The sequence below is a fragment of the Silurus meridionalis genome, chromosome 14, assembly GCF_014805685.1.
Source record: "Silurus meridionalis isolate SWU-2019-XX chromosome 14, ASM1480568v1, whole genome shotgun sequence".
Lineage (NCBI taxonomy): Eukaryota > Metazoa > Chordata > Actinopteri > Siluriformes > Siluridae > Silurus > Silurus meridionalis.
Genome location: NC_060897.1, coordinates 9,225,411 through 9,241,956, shown reverse-complemented (window position 1 = coordinate 9,241,956; position 16,546 = coordinate 9,225,411). Strand labels below are relative to the sequence as shown.

At 38.3% G+C, this 16,546-nt stretch overlaps 2 protein-coding genes across 2 annotated transcripts; one reads left to right on the top strand and one right to left on the bottom strand.

Moving 5' to 3' along the window:
• The first annotated feature begins 2,127 nt into the window (after nucleotides 1-2,127).
• si:dkey-75a21.2 (uncharacterized protein LOC794385 homolog) lies at nucleotides 2,128-9,112 on the top strand. The gene is made up of 7 exons (XM_046866566.1): nucleotides 2,128-2,290; nucleotides 5,929-6,040; nucleotides 6,184-6,384; nucleotides 6,879-7,018; nucleotides 7,094-7,360; nucleotides 7,622-7,767; nucleotides 7,856-9,112. Exons 1-7 carry the CDS (start codon nucleotides 2,286-2,288, stop codon nucleotides 8,278-8,280), a joined length of 1,296 nt encoding a protein of 431 aa, XP_046722522.1. The 5' UTR covers nucleotides 2,128-2,285; the 3' UTR covers nucleotides 8,281-9,112.
• Nucleotides 9,113-9,945: 833 nt separating this feature from the next.
• On the bottom strand, nucleotides 9,946-15,045 carry si:dkey-110g7.8 (GTPase IMAP family member 8). Its single transcript, XM_046866565.1, has 4 exons — nucleotides 14,880-15,045; nucleotides 13,178-13,894; nucleotides 11,579-12,160; nucleotides 9,946-10,752 (listed from the first exon to the last, which is right to left on the bottom strand). The coding sequence occupies exons 1-4, from the start codon at nucleotides 14,908-14,910 to the stop codon at nucleotides 10,700-10,702; spliced, it is 1,383 nt and encodes a 460-aa protein (XP_046722521.1). The 5' UTR covers nucleotides 14,911-15,045; the 3' UTR covers nucleotides 9,946-10,699.
• Nucleotides 15,046-16,546: the final 1,501 nt, after the last annotated feature.

Genomic DNA, 16,546 nt, shown 5'->3' with positions numbered 1-16,546 from the left:
TGTGTGTGCGTGTGTGTGTGTGTGTGTGTGTGTGTGTGTGTGTGTGTGTGTGTGTGTGTGTGTGTGTGTGTGTGTGTGTATGTGAAATGCACCCAGTCCTTGAACAATACATACATTATCACATAAAAGTGAGAACACCCCCCACATTTTAGTATATCGTCTCAATAATATTCAGGTCTGGAGATATACTTGGCCACTCCATCACATTCACTTTCAGCTTCCTCAGCAGAGCAGTTGTCATCTTTGTGGTGTGTTTGGGTTTGTAATTATTTTGGAAAACTGCTGTTAAGCACAGTTGATTGACCCTTTTCCGATTGACCCTGTTCCGAGTTTTGGAAAACCACTGTACTGTAACTCAGTATCAGGGTGTTACTGATCTTCTTATAGCCTCGGCCATTTTTGTGGAGAACAATAATACTAATTCTCAAATCCATAGAGACTTCTTTGTCATGAGGTGCCATGTTGAACATCCAGTGGTCAGTATGAGAGAAATTGTACACAAAGCACCAAATATTAACTGCTCTAATACAAGATACACAAATTTGTATGGTCCTGTCAAGCAGACAAAAACATAAACATAATGAATAGGACATGTGGTTTTGCATGGTTAAGTAACGTTCAGCTGTTATCACTTAGGGTGTGTGTTCATTTAATGCCAGCTACTTTGACAATTATGGCTGTATGTTGAGTTATTTTCAGAGGACAGTAAATCTATACTGCTATTCAAGCTGCACATTTACTACTCTAAAATATATCCAAGTTTCATTTCTGTAGTTTGTCCCTTGAGAAGATCTACTAAAAATGGGTACTGAAATGTGAGGGGTGAATTTACTTTTGTGAGATACTGTATTTGAGTTTTATTTCAATACAAACCAAGAAACAAAATAAACAAGAATAAAAAAATACAATATACACCAAATACAGGCATTATAATTATTATTACAAATTTATTCTGACATTAGCCTGAGGCAGTTTCCAAAATTGTAGATAACTATGATTATTATATTTTTGATTATGGAATTAAATTTGAATGTGAATAATTAAAGTTTTTATAAAAACAATATATGGGTTTATAGAACTTGTTGAATGAATTAGGGTGTATTTAAATAACTAGAAACATTATTAATAAATTACATTTAGAATGGCGGAAGAAATATATAAATATATAACTTAGTGAGGATGCATTAAGTGTATGTAGAGTGACTGTAGTGACTGAGTCTGACCACAAGAGGTCATATCAAGTCAAGTCAAGAGGATTTTATTGTCAGTGTTTATCCATTTCTCTCACTCTCTCTCTCTCTCTCTCTCTCTCTCTCTCTCTCTCTCTCTCTCTCTCTCTCTCTAATACACAAATTAAATGTAAATAGATTTAAAAAATAAAAAAAAGAAAAAAGTTCTAACTTTTAACTGTCCAGTTTCAGTTCTCAATGTTTTGCTCTGTCCAAAAAAAAAAAAAAAAAAAGAAATCTGGTTTAATTTTTATATTCCTGTTTATCTATTGCCGGAAAGATCCTCCAAACAGCAGGGTTTATTTTCAGCTAAATAAATACATTTAACATTACATAACACCTAAACAGACGTCCATAACCTGAATTTATACTGGGTAATTTAATACTACACTATCTCTATCTTCTCTAATTTATGCAATATTTATTCTCTCCCTTCCTGTACAATCACTGCACTATAATGTCTTCTATGCTTGATTATCTAGTTGTGTCTACTTGTGTTATATCTTATTGTGGTTGTATTAATCTTTGTATTGATATATCAGTCCATGTGCAATATGCTTCTTTAACCAGCTGGAAAATCACTGCACTGTAATGTCACTTTCTGTCTCAAGCAAATGTCTTCTTTACTTGATCATCTAGTTCTCGTTGTAAACACGTACGTATTAGTTTATATTTAGTTTCACAATGCTCAGTGGTGCAAGTTAACAATGCACTGTTGGTTTACCGAAACAAATTCCTTGTATGTTCAGGCCTACTTGGCCAATAGAGCTGATTCCGATTATAATGCTGACAAAGGTATCGCGAGAGTATCAACATTTGTGTCGAGATTCTGTGAGATTATACGTTTACACGCTGCATACGATTACATCTCTGCGCATGCGTGTTTAAGCGTAATCTTTTTCCTCAGCGTCAGCTATTTTCGTTACACCGGTCACTCTTCTGTATGCCACCCGCCCGGAGCAATGGCCTGTGAATGTTTTGCGCTTTAGCTACAAACAGCAAACTCGAGCCGAGTGCAACAACGGACAACACTAGCTACTATACACACACAGTAAGATGGTGTAAGTATATCTTTATTAATTAATGTTTCTTTCTGCTTTATTTTTATGGGTTCAAAAGTGTGAAAAGTAATTTTAAAGGATTAATATTTCCTAGTTAAGTAGTAGGCCCTGCTTAGCGAGCAACCATGCTAGCTGTGTACATTGTTTTAGCATTGAATTAATTTCTCAATACTGCGTGTTATAATTTTACTCATAATTATTAGACGTCAGTAGAGAGGTGTTTTCTATAAATAAAATATCGAAGTGAATGATTTTTACCATCCTAAGTTTAGCAAATAGGCTAAGTTAGCAGTTGAACCCGCGTTTTGGGTCTGAATCAGTTCCTCTTCGTGAGGGTGTGTGGGCGCTTCACTATGTGTTATTTGTCACAAATTTGTCAGTTTGTAGATTTTATGACTTAGGGAATATCTGGTTTTTGAGACAATATTTGTGTAATATATACGCAGTCTGTGTTTCCGCTTTCAATGGCCGCCATCGCAAGTACAGAAACCCGGGGACTGCATTTCCATCAGAATAGCCAGAGGACCAGCAGGAGCCAGACCACGACTTTAACGCCTTTCTTTATCCCAGTGAGAGTGACAACTTGTGCTTGTTTCTAAAGAGAAGTTGTTGATCACGGGCTAGGCTTGAAACGCTGTAAAGTGTACACAACTCAGGCTGTTCTGTGGTTCACTATACTGTGAACACATTTTAATGCTGATTTTGTGTAGAAGTGAAATGAATTATGGGGTTCCATTCGATTTCACGTTCATGACACACTACTACACTACGTCATACTCTGGAGTTTCTGATAAGAGAGGGATGAAAATCCTGACAGCATCAGTTCCCATAGAAATAAGTTCCCACTTTATTGTATTGTAATTTTTTTCATATTAAGTAAGTAAAAAAGAGATGTTATTTGTCAGATGTACATTACAACATCTTCTTCTTCTTTCGGCTGCTCCCATTAGGGGTCGCCACAGCGGATCATCCGTCTCCACACCACCCTGTCCTCTACATCTGCCTCTTTTACACCAACTACCTGCATGTCTTCCCTCACCACATCCATGAACCTCCTTTTTGGCCTTCCTCTTTTCCTCCTACCTGGTGGCTCCATCCTCAGCATTCTTCTACCAATATAATTTATGTCCCTCCTCTGCACATGTCCAAACCATCTCAATCTCGCCTCCCTCACCTTGTCACCAAAACATCCTACATGCGCTGTCCCTCTAATAAACTCATTTCTAATCTTGTCCATCCTCGTCACTCCCAACGAAAACCTCAACAACTTTAGCTCTGCTACCTCCAGCTCCACCTCCTGTCTTTTACTCAATGCCACTGTCTCTAAACCATACAACATCGCAGGTCTCACCACAGTCCTATAAACTTTCCCTTTCAATTTTGCAGATACCCTACTATCACAAATCACGCCTGTCACTCTTCTCCACCCACTCCACCCTGCCTGCACTCTTTTCTTCACTTCTCTAACACACTCTCCATTACTTTGCACTGTTGAACCCAGGTACCTGAATTCCTCCACCTTCTGAAGCTCTTCTCCCTGCAACCGCACCACTCCACTGCCCTCCCTCTCATTCACACACATGTACTCTGTCTTACTCCTACTGAGTTTCATTCCCTTCTCTCCAGTGCATATCTCCACCTCTCCAGGCTCTTCTCAACCTGCTCCCTACTCTCACAACAAATCACAATATCATCCGCAAACATCATAGTCCAGGGAGACTCCTGTCTGACCTCGTCCGTCAACCTGTCCATCACCACTGCAAACAGGAAAGGGCTCAGGGCCGATCCTTGATGCAGTCCAACCTTCACTCTAAACCAGTCTGTCGTACCTACTGCACACTTCACTGCCGTCACACTGTCCTCATACATGTCCTGCACCACCCTTACATACTTCTCCGACACACCTGACTTCCTCATACAGTACCACAACTCCTCTCTTGGCACCCTGTCGACGCCTTCTCTAAATCCACAAATACACAATGCAATTCCTTCTGTCCTTCTCTATACTTCTCCATCAACATTCTCAAAGCAAATATGGCATCTGTGGTGCTCTTCCTCGGCATGAAACCATACTGTTGCTCACAGATGGTCACCTCTTCTCTCAGCCTGGCTTCCACTACTCTTTCCCATAACTTCATGGTGTGACTGATCAACTTAATACCCCTGTAGTTACTGCAGGTCTGCACATCTCCTTTATGCTTAAAGATCGGTACCAGCACACTCTTTCTCCATTCCTCAGGCATCTTCTCACCTTCCAAAATCCTGTTAAACAATCTGGTCAAAACCCCACTGCCATCTCTCCTAAACATCTCCACGCTTCCACCGGTATGTCATCTGGTCCAACCGACTTTCCACTCTTCATCCTCTTAATCGCTGCTCTCACTTCCTCCTTACTAATCTTATCTACATCCTGCTTCACCATCTCCACATCATCCAACCTTCTCTCTCTGATTTTCCTCATTCATCAGCTGCTCAAAATACTCCCTCCACCTTCTCAACACACTCTCCTCACTAGTCAACACATTTCCTCTCCATCCTTTACTGCTCTAACTTGCAGTACATCCTTTCCAGCTCGGTCCCTCTGCCTGGCCAATCGGTACAAATCCTTTTCTCCTTCCTTAGTGTCCAACCTCTCATACAGCTCCTCATATGCCTTTTCCTTGGCTTTCGCCACATCCTCTTAACCTGCTGCCGCATCTCCTTGTACTCCTGCCTACTTTTCTCATCCCTCTGTCTATCCCACTTCTGTTTTGCCAACCTCTTTCTCCTTATGCTCTCCTGCACTTCCTCATTCCACCACCACGTCTCCTTGTCTTCCTTTCTATTTCCAGATGTCACACCAAGTACTTTTCTAGCTGCCTCCTCATCACTCCTGCAGTAGTTGCCCAATCATCCAACACCTCCTTAACACCACTGAGCCTCTCTGACCTCTTCCCTGAACCTCACACTACACTCTTCCTCCTTCAGTTTCCACCATCTTATTCTTCTTTCAGTCCTCACTCTCCTCCTCTTCATCCTCGCCTCCAAAACCATCCTACAGACCACCATCCTATGCTGTCTAGCTACACTGTCCCCTGCCAACACCTTACAGTCGCCAATCTCCTTCAGGTTGCATCTCCTGCATAGCACATAGTCCACCTGTGTGCACCTTCCTCCACTCTTATACGTCACCCTATGAACCTCCTTCTTTTTAAAAATAAGTGTTATGTACATTACAACATAGTAAAAAATGGAAAAAATGTCACTATGTACATATGTACTATGTACATATGTACTATGTACATTACAACATAGTGACATTTTTTCCTTGCTTATCCTAGCTTGTTAGTAAGCTGATTCAGAGCACAGAGTCAACCATGATACTGTGCCCCTTGAGTAAAGATAGTTAAGGGCCTTGCTCAAGGGCACCGCTGTGACACATTGACAGTGCTGGGGCTTAAACCCGGTCTGATCGGTGAAAATGGAATTGCAAATGAAAAGCTATACAGTCTTTTTTTTGTTGTTGTTTGGTTTTTAAATCTTCAGCCTCTTTCATATTTTTTTTTAAATGTAATCGCTTCTTCTGACACAGTAACTGTACACTGTAAATGTTTGCCTGGTGGTATATATGGTTGAAGTCTTGTGTGTATCTTTCACAGGCTGGAACGCCAAAGCCTTTCCTCAGGCAAACTTAAACCTCGTATGTCCAATAAGGAACGCTTTCACTGCGTCAATCCAGAGATCAACCTCTCATTGTACCCAGCATTAATAGTGAGTCCAACTTTTAGACTATAAGTTTTTTTTATTTTTTTTTTTTTTTATTTTTTTTTTTTTTGAGAAACTAAAATCAAAACTTGTCTGACCTAGAGATGAAGTGTTTGAGTCATGTAACTAATGATTCTTGTCTTCATTAGGACTGGCTTCCATGCAATCATGAATATCATGTCTGTGACTACACGACCATAAGGCAGACTCAGGACCATGTAGATTTTTCTGCCACCCTGAGAATGTCTATATCTACTGTTGAAGAAGTGCAGCAATGGGTGAAGGACTCGACCATCACCTGGAGGATTGATCGAACCAGACCACCTAAGGGACAGAGAGTTATTTTTAAGGTGTTTTTTGCCTTATGTACATTGATTTGTATTGCACTCAAGTTTTGGGTCATCTTTTGCTGCCGTTAAAAAAAAAGCCATGGAGATACTATAAGCTGCAAGCAAGGTTGACACCAATACCATAAAACCCATATATTATCCCATTTTTTAAAAAATCTATTCCTATTTTTGTACACAGTTTCACGCATAGACCAAGCAAGATGAAGATATTTGTTGTGGTCACACAAAAAAGAGCAGAGAAGCTCAGAATTAGTGTTTTGGTGCAGACAATGATGGCCAAATAGTGTGAGATTGCACACCAAATTTTCCTGGTTATGGAGATTCAGTTCTGTGGTTTTACAAATGTTTCTTAGAATGCGTGTTTGCCCACAAAATGTGAGTGTTGAAGTAGGTCATATGTGACCTGACTAATCTTCAAAACGCTTTTTTGGCATATAGTGAGATTGTTTGTTTATTATGAAAGTTTATTATTGTATGGCAAATGTGTTATTCAGGTGGACTACAGATGCCATCACAACACAAAACCAAGGAACACCATGGAACCATCTGGGAGACGGACCAAAAACACAAACTGTCCTGCAAAGATGAGCATAACTCTCCATCGCCCACAGGGAAGCAATGGAAGGCAGTGTCGGTACGTATTCCACAAAATCGCACTGTTGCTATTACACTGTAAAGAAATTTTATGTGACTTCTTGTTTGTGGTTAGGAGCACAGATCCTCACATGCCAGCTTTCCCGACACTTGTGCACATCACCAATGAGCACAACCATAACTTGCACGTACCAGATGCATTGAGGTACAAGGATGTTGGACCTGAAGCCATACAAAAGCTAAAGAAGCTTTTTGAAGCTGGTCATTCACCATCTACAGCCCTGGACGTTTTAAAATACGACCTCCAGCTTGAACTCGGGGAGGATTTTGCATATGCATCAGCAGACCGATCCATTTGTCCTGACATTCAGTTCTGTTACAGGTAACTACTTTGATCTGGTAACATCTTACAACTTTTTTAGGGTTATTTGCAAGTCCACAAGAACATATAATAAAGTCTCATAGTTAAGAATGTTTGCTTGTTTATGTCTGTGGTCAATAATTAAGTTCTGTAAATGTACTTTAATATACATGATATTTTCTAGTTATATAACTTTTATAGACCCAGCTGTTCCCTCTAGCAAAAAATATTCTATGTTTTAACCATGGAGTTTATTAACTGTTTATTTTTGCCTTCTTGCAGACTGTACCACCAAGTTACTAAGTCTCTCAGAGAATCCAGTCCATCCTGCTCAATTCTTCCCACCCAAGACACAACGACAACTTGGGTAACGGCTGATCCGATGGGGCAGACATGCATCATGGAACATGAGATTGTCACCACAGAAGGTCAGATATTCTAGAAATATAAAATTGCAGTTCTGTTTGTGTTTTTTTTTTTTTGTTTGTTTGTTAATCAAAGTAGTTTCATTTGCAGTTTCAGAGGAGGACAATCCCACAGACAAGCTGAAGTCATGCTTATCTGATCTGTGTGACATCATTGAGAAACAGCCAGGCGTGTGGTCTGCAACACAGGACTTTATTAATGGAATTGAACGGGTCCAGCACAACCCTATCAAGCTAGCATCAGCCATGCATGCCTTTGGTCGCTACAGCTGTCTCCTAATGAAGAAAAGGGCTAAAACGATGCGGAGGGGTTCTCAGTGTGCTGGACTCTTAGTTACTGCCCAGTCCACACCAGTGGCTAGGAGGAGGTCCACGCTTGGCGGGAGACGACGGCTAACAGTGGGCAGACAAAGCAAGACGACCTCAGGGCCAGATCATGAGTACAGCCAGCCAGAAAAAAGACAGAGATGCTCTGCGTCTCATGTCTTTTCACACAGCATGGCAAAAACCAAATAACTATAGAGCTTTAATCAATTAGTTTTAGTATAGCAGTTGTGGCCCATCACCTCTTTGCTTGAAAGGAGATAGACATGAGCTTCAGTGCGTTTTGTTATGGATGCGTTTTGTTTAATGTATACAATTTTTTTTACAAATATCTAAAATGGGCTTGCTGTCTGATTTCATAAAAAGAAAAAAAAACAACCAACCTTATCCCTCACCATGGCTTTACTTAGGCCCACAATATTTCTAAATCTGCACTTATTTTTGTATATCATAATTCTTTGAGATGTAACAAAATGGCACAACACTCATTGTCTGCTCTAACAGCAAACTTTACATTTGAATTACATGATAATTACTTGATGACACCTGTATATATAAATAAAAATAATTTGACTTTGCTCTCCTAAAAAAAGGTATTCCATCGTTACAGGCGACCACTGTTTCTATGAAATTAGCGCTAGTTCATGCTTTTTAATTTGCATTCTACAATGACGATACTCCACAAGTTTTACCTTTTCTTCTAGTGAGACAGATGGACACCTGCACTGATGTTGACTTTTGTAGAAAGATTAATGAAACCTGGAATGTTGATGCAAGTGTGAGCACATGAGGTGACTAATGTATGCTGTGAATGGATTCTAAAAACGGATGAAGTTCTACAACAAACGGATTTTTGTTTAACATGTCTATGCTCATAAAACTGAGTTAGTGTGAACAAATGAGTCTGTGTTTGGAAGTGTGTGCTCTGCAATGACTGAGTAAGTGCATTATGAAAATGCTGTTGTGGGAAAAATACCTTACAGGTTTTGTTAAATGAGAATAAAAAAAGTTCTTTTGTTTGTGACTTCTTTCAAATATTTATTTATACATTCTGAAAAAGCTTGAATTGATTTCTCCATTTTTTAGACTCTATGGTGTTCTTTTGCTGAAAAATATTTTTTTATATCTTTAATAGTTTACCCTGGCTTGGACCTTGAGATATCAATGCTAAATTATACAAGCTTGTGTATAATGAATTTTGCTTATGAGTGGATAACAAGAAGTTATTGAGATTTTAAATTCTTTAAACATGTTAATAATTTAATTGCCCACTCATGATTAATATCAAGTTGGTTGGTGGATTCCAATTCTGTTAAATTTGCCTAAAAAAACATTGGTTTTGCTTTATAGTTTACTTGGAAACCCTGGTAAACACGATCAGTAGGAGCCAGTTTAGTGAAAACTTTTCCACTGACATACTTTAAAAGCTTACATTTCCATCCACCACATATTTCTCTGATGATCTACAAGTACAGCTCATTTTGAAACCTTGACCTGCCTTTCGATATGAACCGTCATATCGTGTTAAAAAATTCCCCATGGTACTTTTTTGTTTTAAATTACAAGGTGTTTTATAGCATAAAACAAACTGCACAACTTAGACTAACAATGATAGCTGCTGGGAAGCACGCTATGCCTTGATATTGATTATAGTGTTATTGTATATTACCTAATTCCCAGCTTTAAAAGACATTGTTTTTTTCCTCCCATAAATATCTTGGTGGTCTACCTGTTGTTTTTTCCTTTCAAGACCTATAGATATACAGAGCAATTTGTTCAAGTCGATTTATCATACTACACATAATATACTGCAACAGATATCTGGAGGAAAGAAAACAATAATCATACAGTGTAGGCTCTTGTAAAGTGTCAACTTTATTTCTTTTTAAATAGTGCGTGCAAAAATATGCTGTAGCAAAATGTTATTAGGTTTGACACCTAAATATAAGTGCTGAATTTTAGGCTGGATAACTGCCGTACGAAGACTAACAGTGATGATTGCTGTGAGGCACACAATGCCCTGATATTTATTACAATGCTACTGCATATTCAGGTTTTGAGCTTTGTCACAGTAGCAATATATTTCTTTCCTTCATATGCCCTACCACTATTTCAGTTTAATAATGAGTTTTAACGAAAATTACAAACAGTGCAGTATTTATACTCATGTCACAAAATTCATTTCGAAACTTTTCTTCTAAAAGAATGTGCTGTAAGACACAATGGCAATGATGAAGCATGTTGTCAGTAAACTGCCAAAACATGCATCTTGTCTCTTGATTTTATACACTTACAATACAGAAAAATAAAGTGCTTTGGATACGTAATAATGAGAGTATTATGTATTTTAAAAAATGTAATTTAAAAGCGCACCTCTCTCAAGTACATAATTCTACTAATTCAAGTATCTTCTTAAACCCTTATGACCATATTATTGACCCTGTCTTTAAATTGACTTTTTTATTTTGTACTAAATAATTGCAGCAAAATATCATATTCCTAATGCTTATCATATTCCTAATGCAAAATAAATCCTACTTGAATATGAAGGTAATCAGGTAATTAGCAGTGTGCACATTTTGTGGTTCAACAGGGCTGGTCTTTTGGTTTCTTATTGCAGAGAGCATTTCTCACATGATGCTTCATCGTCCTGTTCTTCATACACTGCAAAATAGAATAAAATTAATGTTGTAAGTTTTAGGTATTTAATTTATTGAAATTGGTATTTATTAAGTTTTAAATGCAAAGAAACCAAACTCGATATGATATGAATAGTAAAATAAAACAGGTGAAGATGCTGGCAGTGTTTCTTTTGTCCTGTAACTTGCCAGAATAGACAAACCTCCCCATAGCTGTCCTATTCAATTAACTTGCTAATTAAACCATGATACAGGTTGCAAAGCTCTAAGAATATGCAGTCACTGTTACAAAGCGCTGAGACTCCTTCCATAAATGTCATGTAAGGAAACCCCCTCGGAAAAATTAATGTCACTGTATCAATCAATTATATGATTTCTATTATTACTATTAACACTGATGTGGAACAATGATATGGAGCAACTGCCATACAAATGCTTTTGTTGAATATAAGCGATTAATGAGCACATTAGTATAATCCTGCGATTTGTCTAACAGCCTACACTATATTTAGAGATGCTTTTATTAAAAGTGAATCAACAACTTTTTAAACAGTTAAATAATTTTTAGTTATTTATTGTTATTTTCTTTCTTTTTTTAAAATACTTTCTATGAATTTGTTTTGGGTCACTAGAGGTTAAAAGGGGAAGTGCACAAACAAAATTCACAAATGTCTTGGGATGTAGCACACATTGTTATGTATATGTAATATGCCACAGATTATACCAAAGATAATATGTTCTATAAAACTGTAGCACGTTTGAGTGGTGGTGAGGCAAAAAAGAAATATGACCTGGGATTATTCACTTGGAAAATACTAAATTACATCATTTAAAAACTCAAAAGTACTCACATTTGACAGGCAAGAACGGTTGTTCTTCATTCTGTGCCACCATTTCTTCCACTTTGAGCAGAAGCTCACCCACCTGTTCTTGACCCCTGTTTGCATTGGTGCTATCCAACACATGGTAGTAGTTTAGGCAGTGCTCCATCAGACTCAACAATTGCCCACCATCCTTTTGGAGATGCTCCTCGATTGGTGTGCAGCCTAGCCAATCACCACAGGAGAACAGTACCATGGTGTGGAGCGAAGCGTCCTCACCAAACAACTCCAGGTGGCTCTCCAGGGCCCGTCTTTTCCTGGAAGTGAGGGTTGAGATGACAGGGATGACCAGCAGTAGAGCATGTGGTCCAGGGTAAAGCAGCCTCGCTCCTCCTTTGATTTCCTTTTTGATGTGACGAGGAGTGCGATGCACAGAAAACCAGTCCCAGCCTGGTGTGTCTACTATTGTCACACGGCGCCCATTAACGTGGGCCTGGCGGCGCAAAGAGACTTCAGTATGACAACCTGATTCAAACTTGCGTCCACCCAAGATCATGTTTCCTGCTGAACTTTTGCCAGAGCCTTGCCATCCCACTAACAGCAGGCGCAACTCTGAGGGCAAGAGAAGGAGGGACAAATAGATCCACATACAGGTCAAATGTCATGTAGATAAAATCAGCAGAACTAAAAGAAGGAAATTCCTGCCAATCACAATCCCCAATTTACAAATGATCTTTTCTACTGGGTGAATTTCATTCATTGCGTGCTACTGAAAAAAAAAAGCAGAATAAAACTACCATATTTTTCGGACTATAAGCCGCTACTTTTTTCCTATGTTTTAAACCCTGCGGCTTAAACAATGAAGCGGCTTATTTATGAAGTTTTCATATGTTTTTCCCGGTTTCACAAACTTCAAGCCAAAAAACTGAACCCTAGACCAATGAAATTTCCGAACGGAAACAAAAAAACGCACCTCACCTGTGTTCTGAGCTGCACGGCATCGGGAGAAAAAAGGTTTTTTTTAAACGCACGACGATGCCAAAAGATAAACTCCAGAGAGAAATAGTTGTGAAAGGAAGGAGGAAGACAGTGAACAATGACATTCTTTGTAGGCTACTGTTTAGATACAAGCCGTTGTAACTTGTTGAGTCTGGTTAAGGGAGAGCTCGCTAACTCCAGTTGCAACAGAAATCATATAAGCACAGACAGGTTTCCAAAACTCGTGCTTTTTTATTTTTCTTGGCAACAGCATTATGGGTTAGTCAAAGAAACTTAGAAATGAGCATCAGAAAATAATGAGGACATAATCCTCGGTCTTGCACACACGCAGTAATACCGGAAAAAATGCAGTGGAATGCTATTCCCACAATACAGATATGCTCCTAAAGGTAGCTTAACATATTTCACCCGTTACACCATGTGTAACATGTCTTTCGTTAAAGCCTGTGTAAAGTTCATTAGTTTCAGTGTAGACACTAATTTATGTTCAAAATAAAAATATTTGTAAAATTCAGTGGCTTATATATGGGTGCGCTTTATAGTCCGGAAATTACGGTAGTTTTGAGGTGACTCCTATAACTGTTAAGCTTTTTCACAAATATAGAACAGAGAACTGTGAGAAGAACTCACCTCGCGGTGGTGATCTAAACATTGGTGATGTCATCTCTGTATCACCTGTGATCGTTCGCTCTTCTGCTTCTCCTTGCCGCATGCATTCACTTGAAGGGGTCTCAACTCTTTCATTCAATGCAAAGAAGGATCCCTCATTTTCCTGCACTATCTCTTCCAACTTTTGCACAAGCTCATTAACCTGTGTGCTATTGTCAGGGCAGGTGTTGTCCAGCGCATGGTATCGGTTCCCACACCTCTCCACCAGTCTCTGAAGTGGCTTTCCTCCATCTGTAATAAACTCTTCTACACCATTGCCCCAGAGCCTGTCTGCCTTTGTGAACAATACTAAAGAAAATTTCCATACGTCTAACCCAAATGCCTCCACACGCTTCACCATGTCTTTTTTGTGGTGTTCAGTAAACGGCTCTCCGATTGGCACCACCAGTAGCACAGCATGAATGCCGGGATAACACAGGTGCCTGATGTGGGCCACTGTGGTGTGCTGGCTGTCCAGCTTTTCTCCTGCTGCACCTTCATCATCCATGTTCCATCCAGGAGTGTCCACCACAAGAAGGAGCCTGTTGTCAAATGTCTTTGTGCAAAGAACAGATTCTTCAGTGTGTGGTCTGGCTTGTAGGTCCTCTTGGCCAGTCATCGTGGCACAGGATGAGGTCTTGCCTGAGCCACGATACCCCAGCAAAAGTATATGCCTCTTTGGCAAACAGGGTGACTCTCCTAGGAGAAGTGGGGGGAAAAAATCAAGGAGAGTGAAGGCCAGCAAAAACCAAACCACAATTCGCAATTGTGAGACACAAAACAAACCAAGGGGCAACCATATAAAGACACACAATGATGATGGAAATGTGTGCAGAAAACATATGCAGTTTAATCATTCATCTGGTATGTAAGAGCTGATTCCAAGTATGTTCTTGCTATCATGAGAAAATCTCAAAAGGAAACAAGATAATATAAGTGGTAACAAGTGACAGTTCACATTTTGTCGTTGTGCTGCTACACTAAATTGATATGAATAACTTTTCGAAAACAAAAGCACACTATATTGGGATAAATTATGCTTTGTCATCCTTGAAAATAAAGTGGGTTTAGTATGTGAAAGACTTCTGTTCTCTTGGTAATTTCACACATAACACACTTTGGGTTTACAGAGAACAGTTTAAAAACATCACCTGGTCTTTTCCCATCTTCTACAGCCCAGTTTTGATCATTCTATGTCCACTACAGCATCAGATTCCTGTTCAATAAGACCCAATTTTGTCTTCTGCCATTGTAACCCATTTCCCTAAAGATTTGTTTAGTGCTGTACAGTTCAAATTCAATTCCAGACTAGTGAATAATGAAAGGTACTTTCCCACTGATCTGGATTACAAAAAACATCCGAACAGATCATAACTACAGCTTCAGAAGAAGATTTCTCAATATTGTTTTTGAATGGTTTTAATAGTTCTACCTTTAAAAATATGTTCTGGTTGAAAACCATTTGTGAAATACCAGCCCTCTGTTATCAGGTTCCCTCAGTAGGACAAGGGAAAGAACCCTTAAGAATGCTAGAGCTACAGTGATCGCAAAACGATTTCTTCTCTGAGAAACAGCATGCCAGACAAACCCCCTTGAGGTAGAGGACGTGCACATGGTGGCAGTGCCATTTGTGTACCAGACATGCACACACATTAGGAAGGATAGTTTTTATGTAGCCACTTACCAGGAGCTGGGCTGAAGGGAACCGAAGCCATCTTGTGCTGAGTTGTAGCTCCTCTGTGTCCCCCCTCCTAACCCCTTTCTGTCTCCCTTCGTATTCTCTTCTTCCTCTCGAGCAGTAATCCCGCCCCACGTTTCTGTACAACTGGCTCTGGTGGGGCAATCACATGCTACTGATCTGATAAATAAAGGGACAGGGTGACAATAATTAAATGAAAAAATAAATAAAAGATAATTTAGTGACACATGGGTAGTACATTTACTGCTTTAATTACTTGTTATTATATACAACTAATTAGGCTTTATAACTATATATTGTTCACGATGTAATCGAATATTCGTAACTTCGATGAATCGACCAACCTGGAAAGATGCGAACCCTGCGTGCGTGATAGCGGGCGCGCGCCCGCGCGTTTATCTGCGAATGTGAATGTGCGCGCATTCCTTTGTAAGTATTGCGTGCGTGTATGTGATTCCCATCATAATTGGCATACAATTTTATTTTTTATTTACACATTTATATATATATATATATATATATATATATATATATATATATATATATATATATATATATATATATATATAATTTTATTTACACACACACACACACATATATATATATATATATATATATATATATATATATATATATATATATATATATATATATAATGCGTTAAAGCAAATTCTTTTTAATGGCACACGTTTTATTAACGCACGATTAGTATATATATATATATATATATATATATATATATATATATATATATATATATATATATATATATATATAAATGAATAAATATTAAAGAAGCAAAATTAAAACCTTCAACACAACACACGTTTATTTACAATGTCCTTTCTTATAAAAAAAAAAAAAAATGTGAAATGTGTGATTAATCGTGAGGTATCTCATGTTAACTAATGTTAGTAATTTTAGGCTTTGATAAATTAAAACAAAAAAAATCTTGTCCCTTATAATAAGATAACGATCAATTCTGTTATTCTACTGTCATAACATTGTCGAGTTACATTAGTTTCCTAAAAATATTGCTAGTTTTATTATTATTATTATTATTATTATTATTATTATTATTATTATTATTATATATATTTTTTATTATCAGTTTTGATGGTGCAACAAAATTATTTTGTTTTTATTTTTCAAAACTCATCACTTTTATTTTATTTTAAGTCATGTCAAGTCAAGTTTATTTCTATAGCACTTATCACAAAGGAAATTGTCTCAAAGCAGCTTTACAGAAATTAACAGTTAATGGTGAATGGTGTGTATTTATTCCTGATATGCAGCCATGGCGACTGTGGCAAAGAAAAACTCCCTTAGATGTTATGAGGAAGAAACCTTGAGAGGAACCAGACTCAAAAGCAGAACCCATCCTAATTTGGGTGAACACTGGAGAGAGAAATAACATTAGCACTGAAGTGTAAGGTTATGAGTAATGTTCTTTTTACAGTCTTTTCCAGTCATTTGTGGTTATAAAACTAGGAGCTACTGAGCAACTCATAAAGTAGCTCAACATTTGCGATCATCACAGATCCAACACCAGTTTCTCCATGCCAGAGCCTTTAAACACTCAAAGAGGTCCAATGTCCAAACTCCACATGAAGTGGAATCCAGCTGGCACTGGTACGTCTCTAGATGGTTCG

Bases quoted from the DNA above. Each gene is read 5' to 3' on its own strand.
- si:dkey-110g7.8 (XM_046866565.1), bottom strand. From the start codon at position 14,910: ATGGCTTCGGTTCCCTTCAGCCCAGCTCCTG. The intron at 13,895-14,879 runs GTAAGTGGCTAC...CACTTCTCCTAG, and splicing joins TCCCTTCAGCCCAGCTCCTG to GAGAGTCACCCTGTTTGCCA. The intron at 12,161-13,177 runs GTGAGTTCTTCT...TCTTGCCCTCAG, and splicing joins GTTTAGATCACCACCGCGAG to AGTTGCGCCTGCTGTTAGTG.
- si:dkey-75a21.2 (XM_046866566.1), top strand. The intron at 6,385-6,878 runs GTGTTTTTTGCC...TGTGTTATTCAG, and splicing joins GACAGAGAGTTATTTTTAAG to GTGGACTACAGATGCCATCA. The intron at 7,768-7,855 runs GTCAGATATTCT...TTTCATTTGCAG, and splicing joins TGAGATTGTCACCACAGAAG to TTTCAGAGGAGGACAATCCC.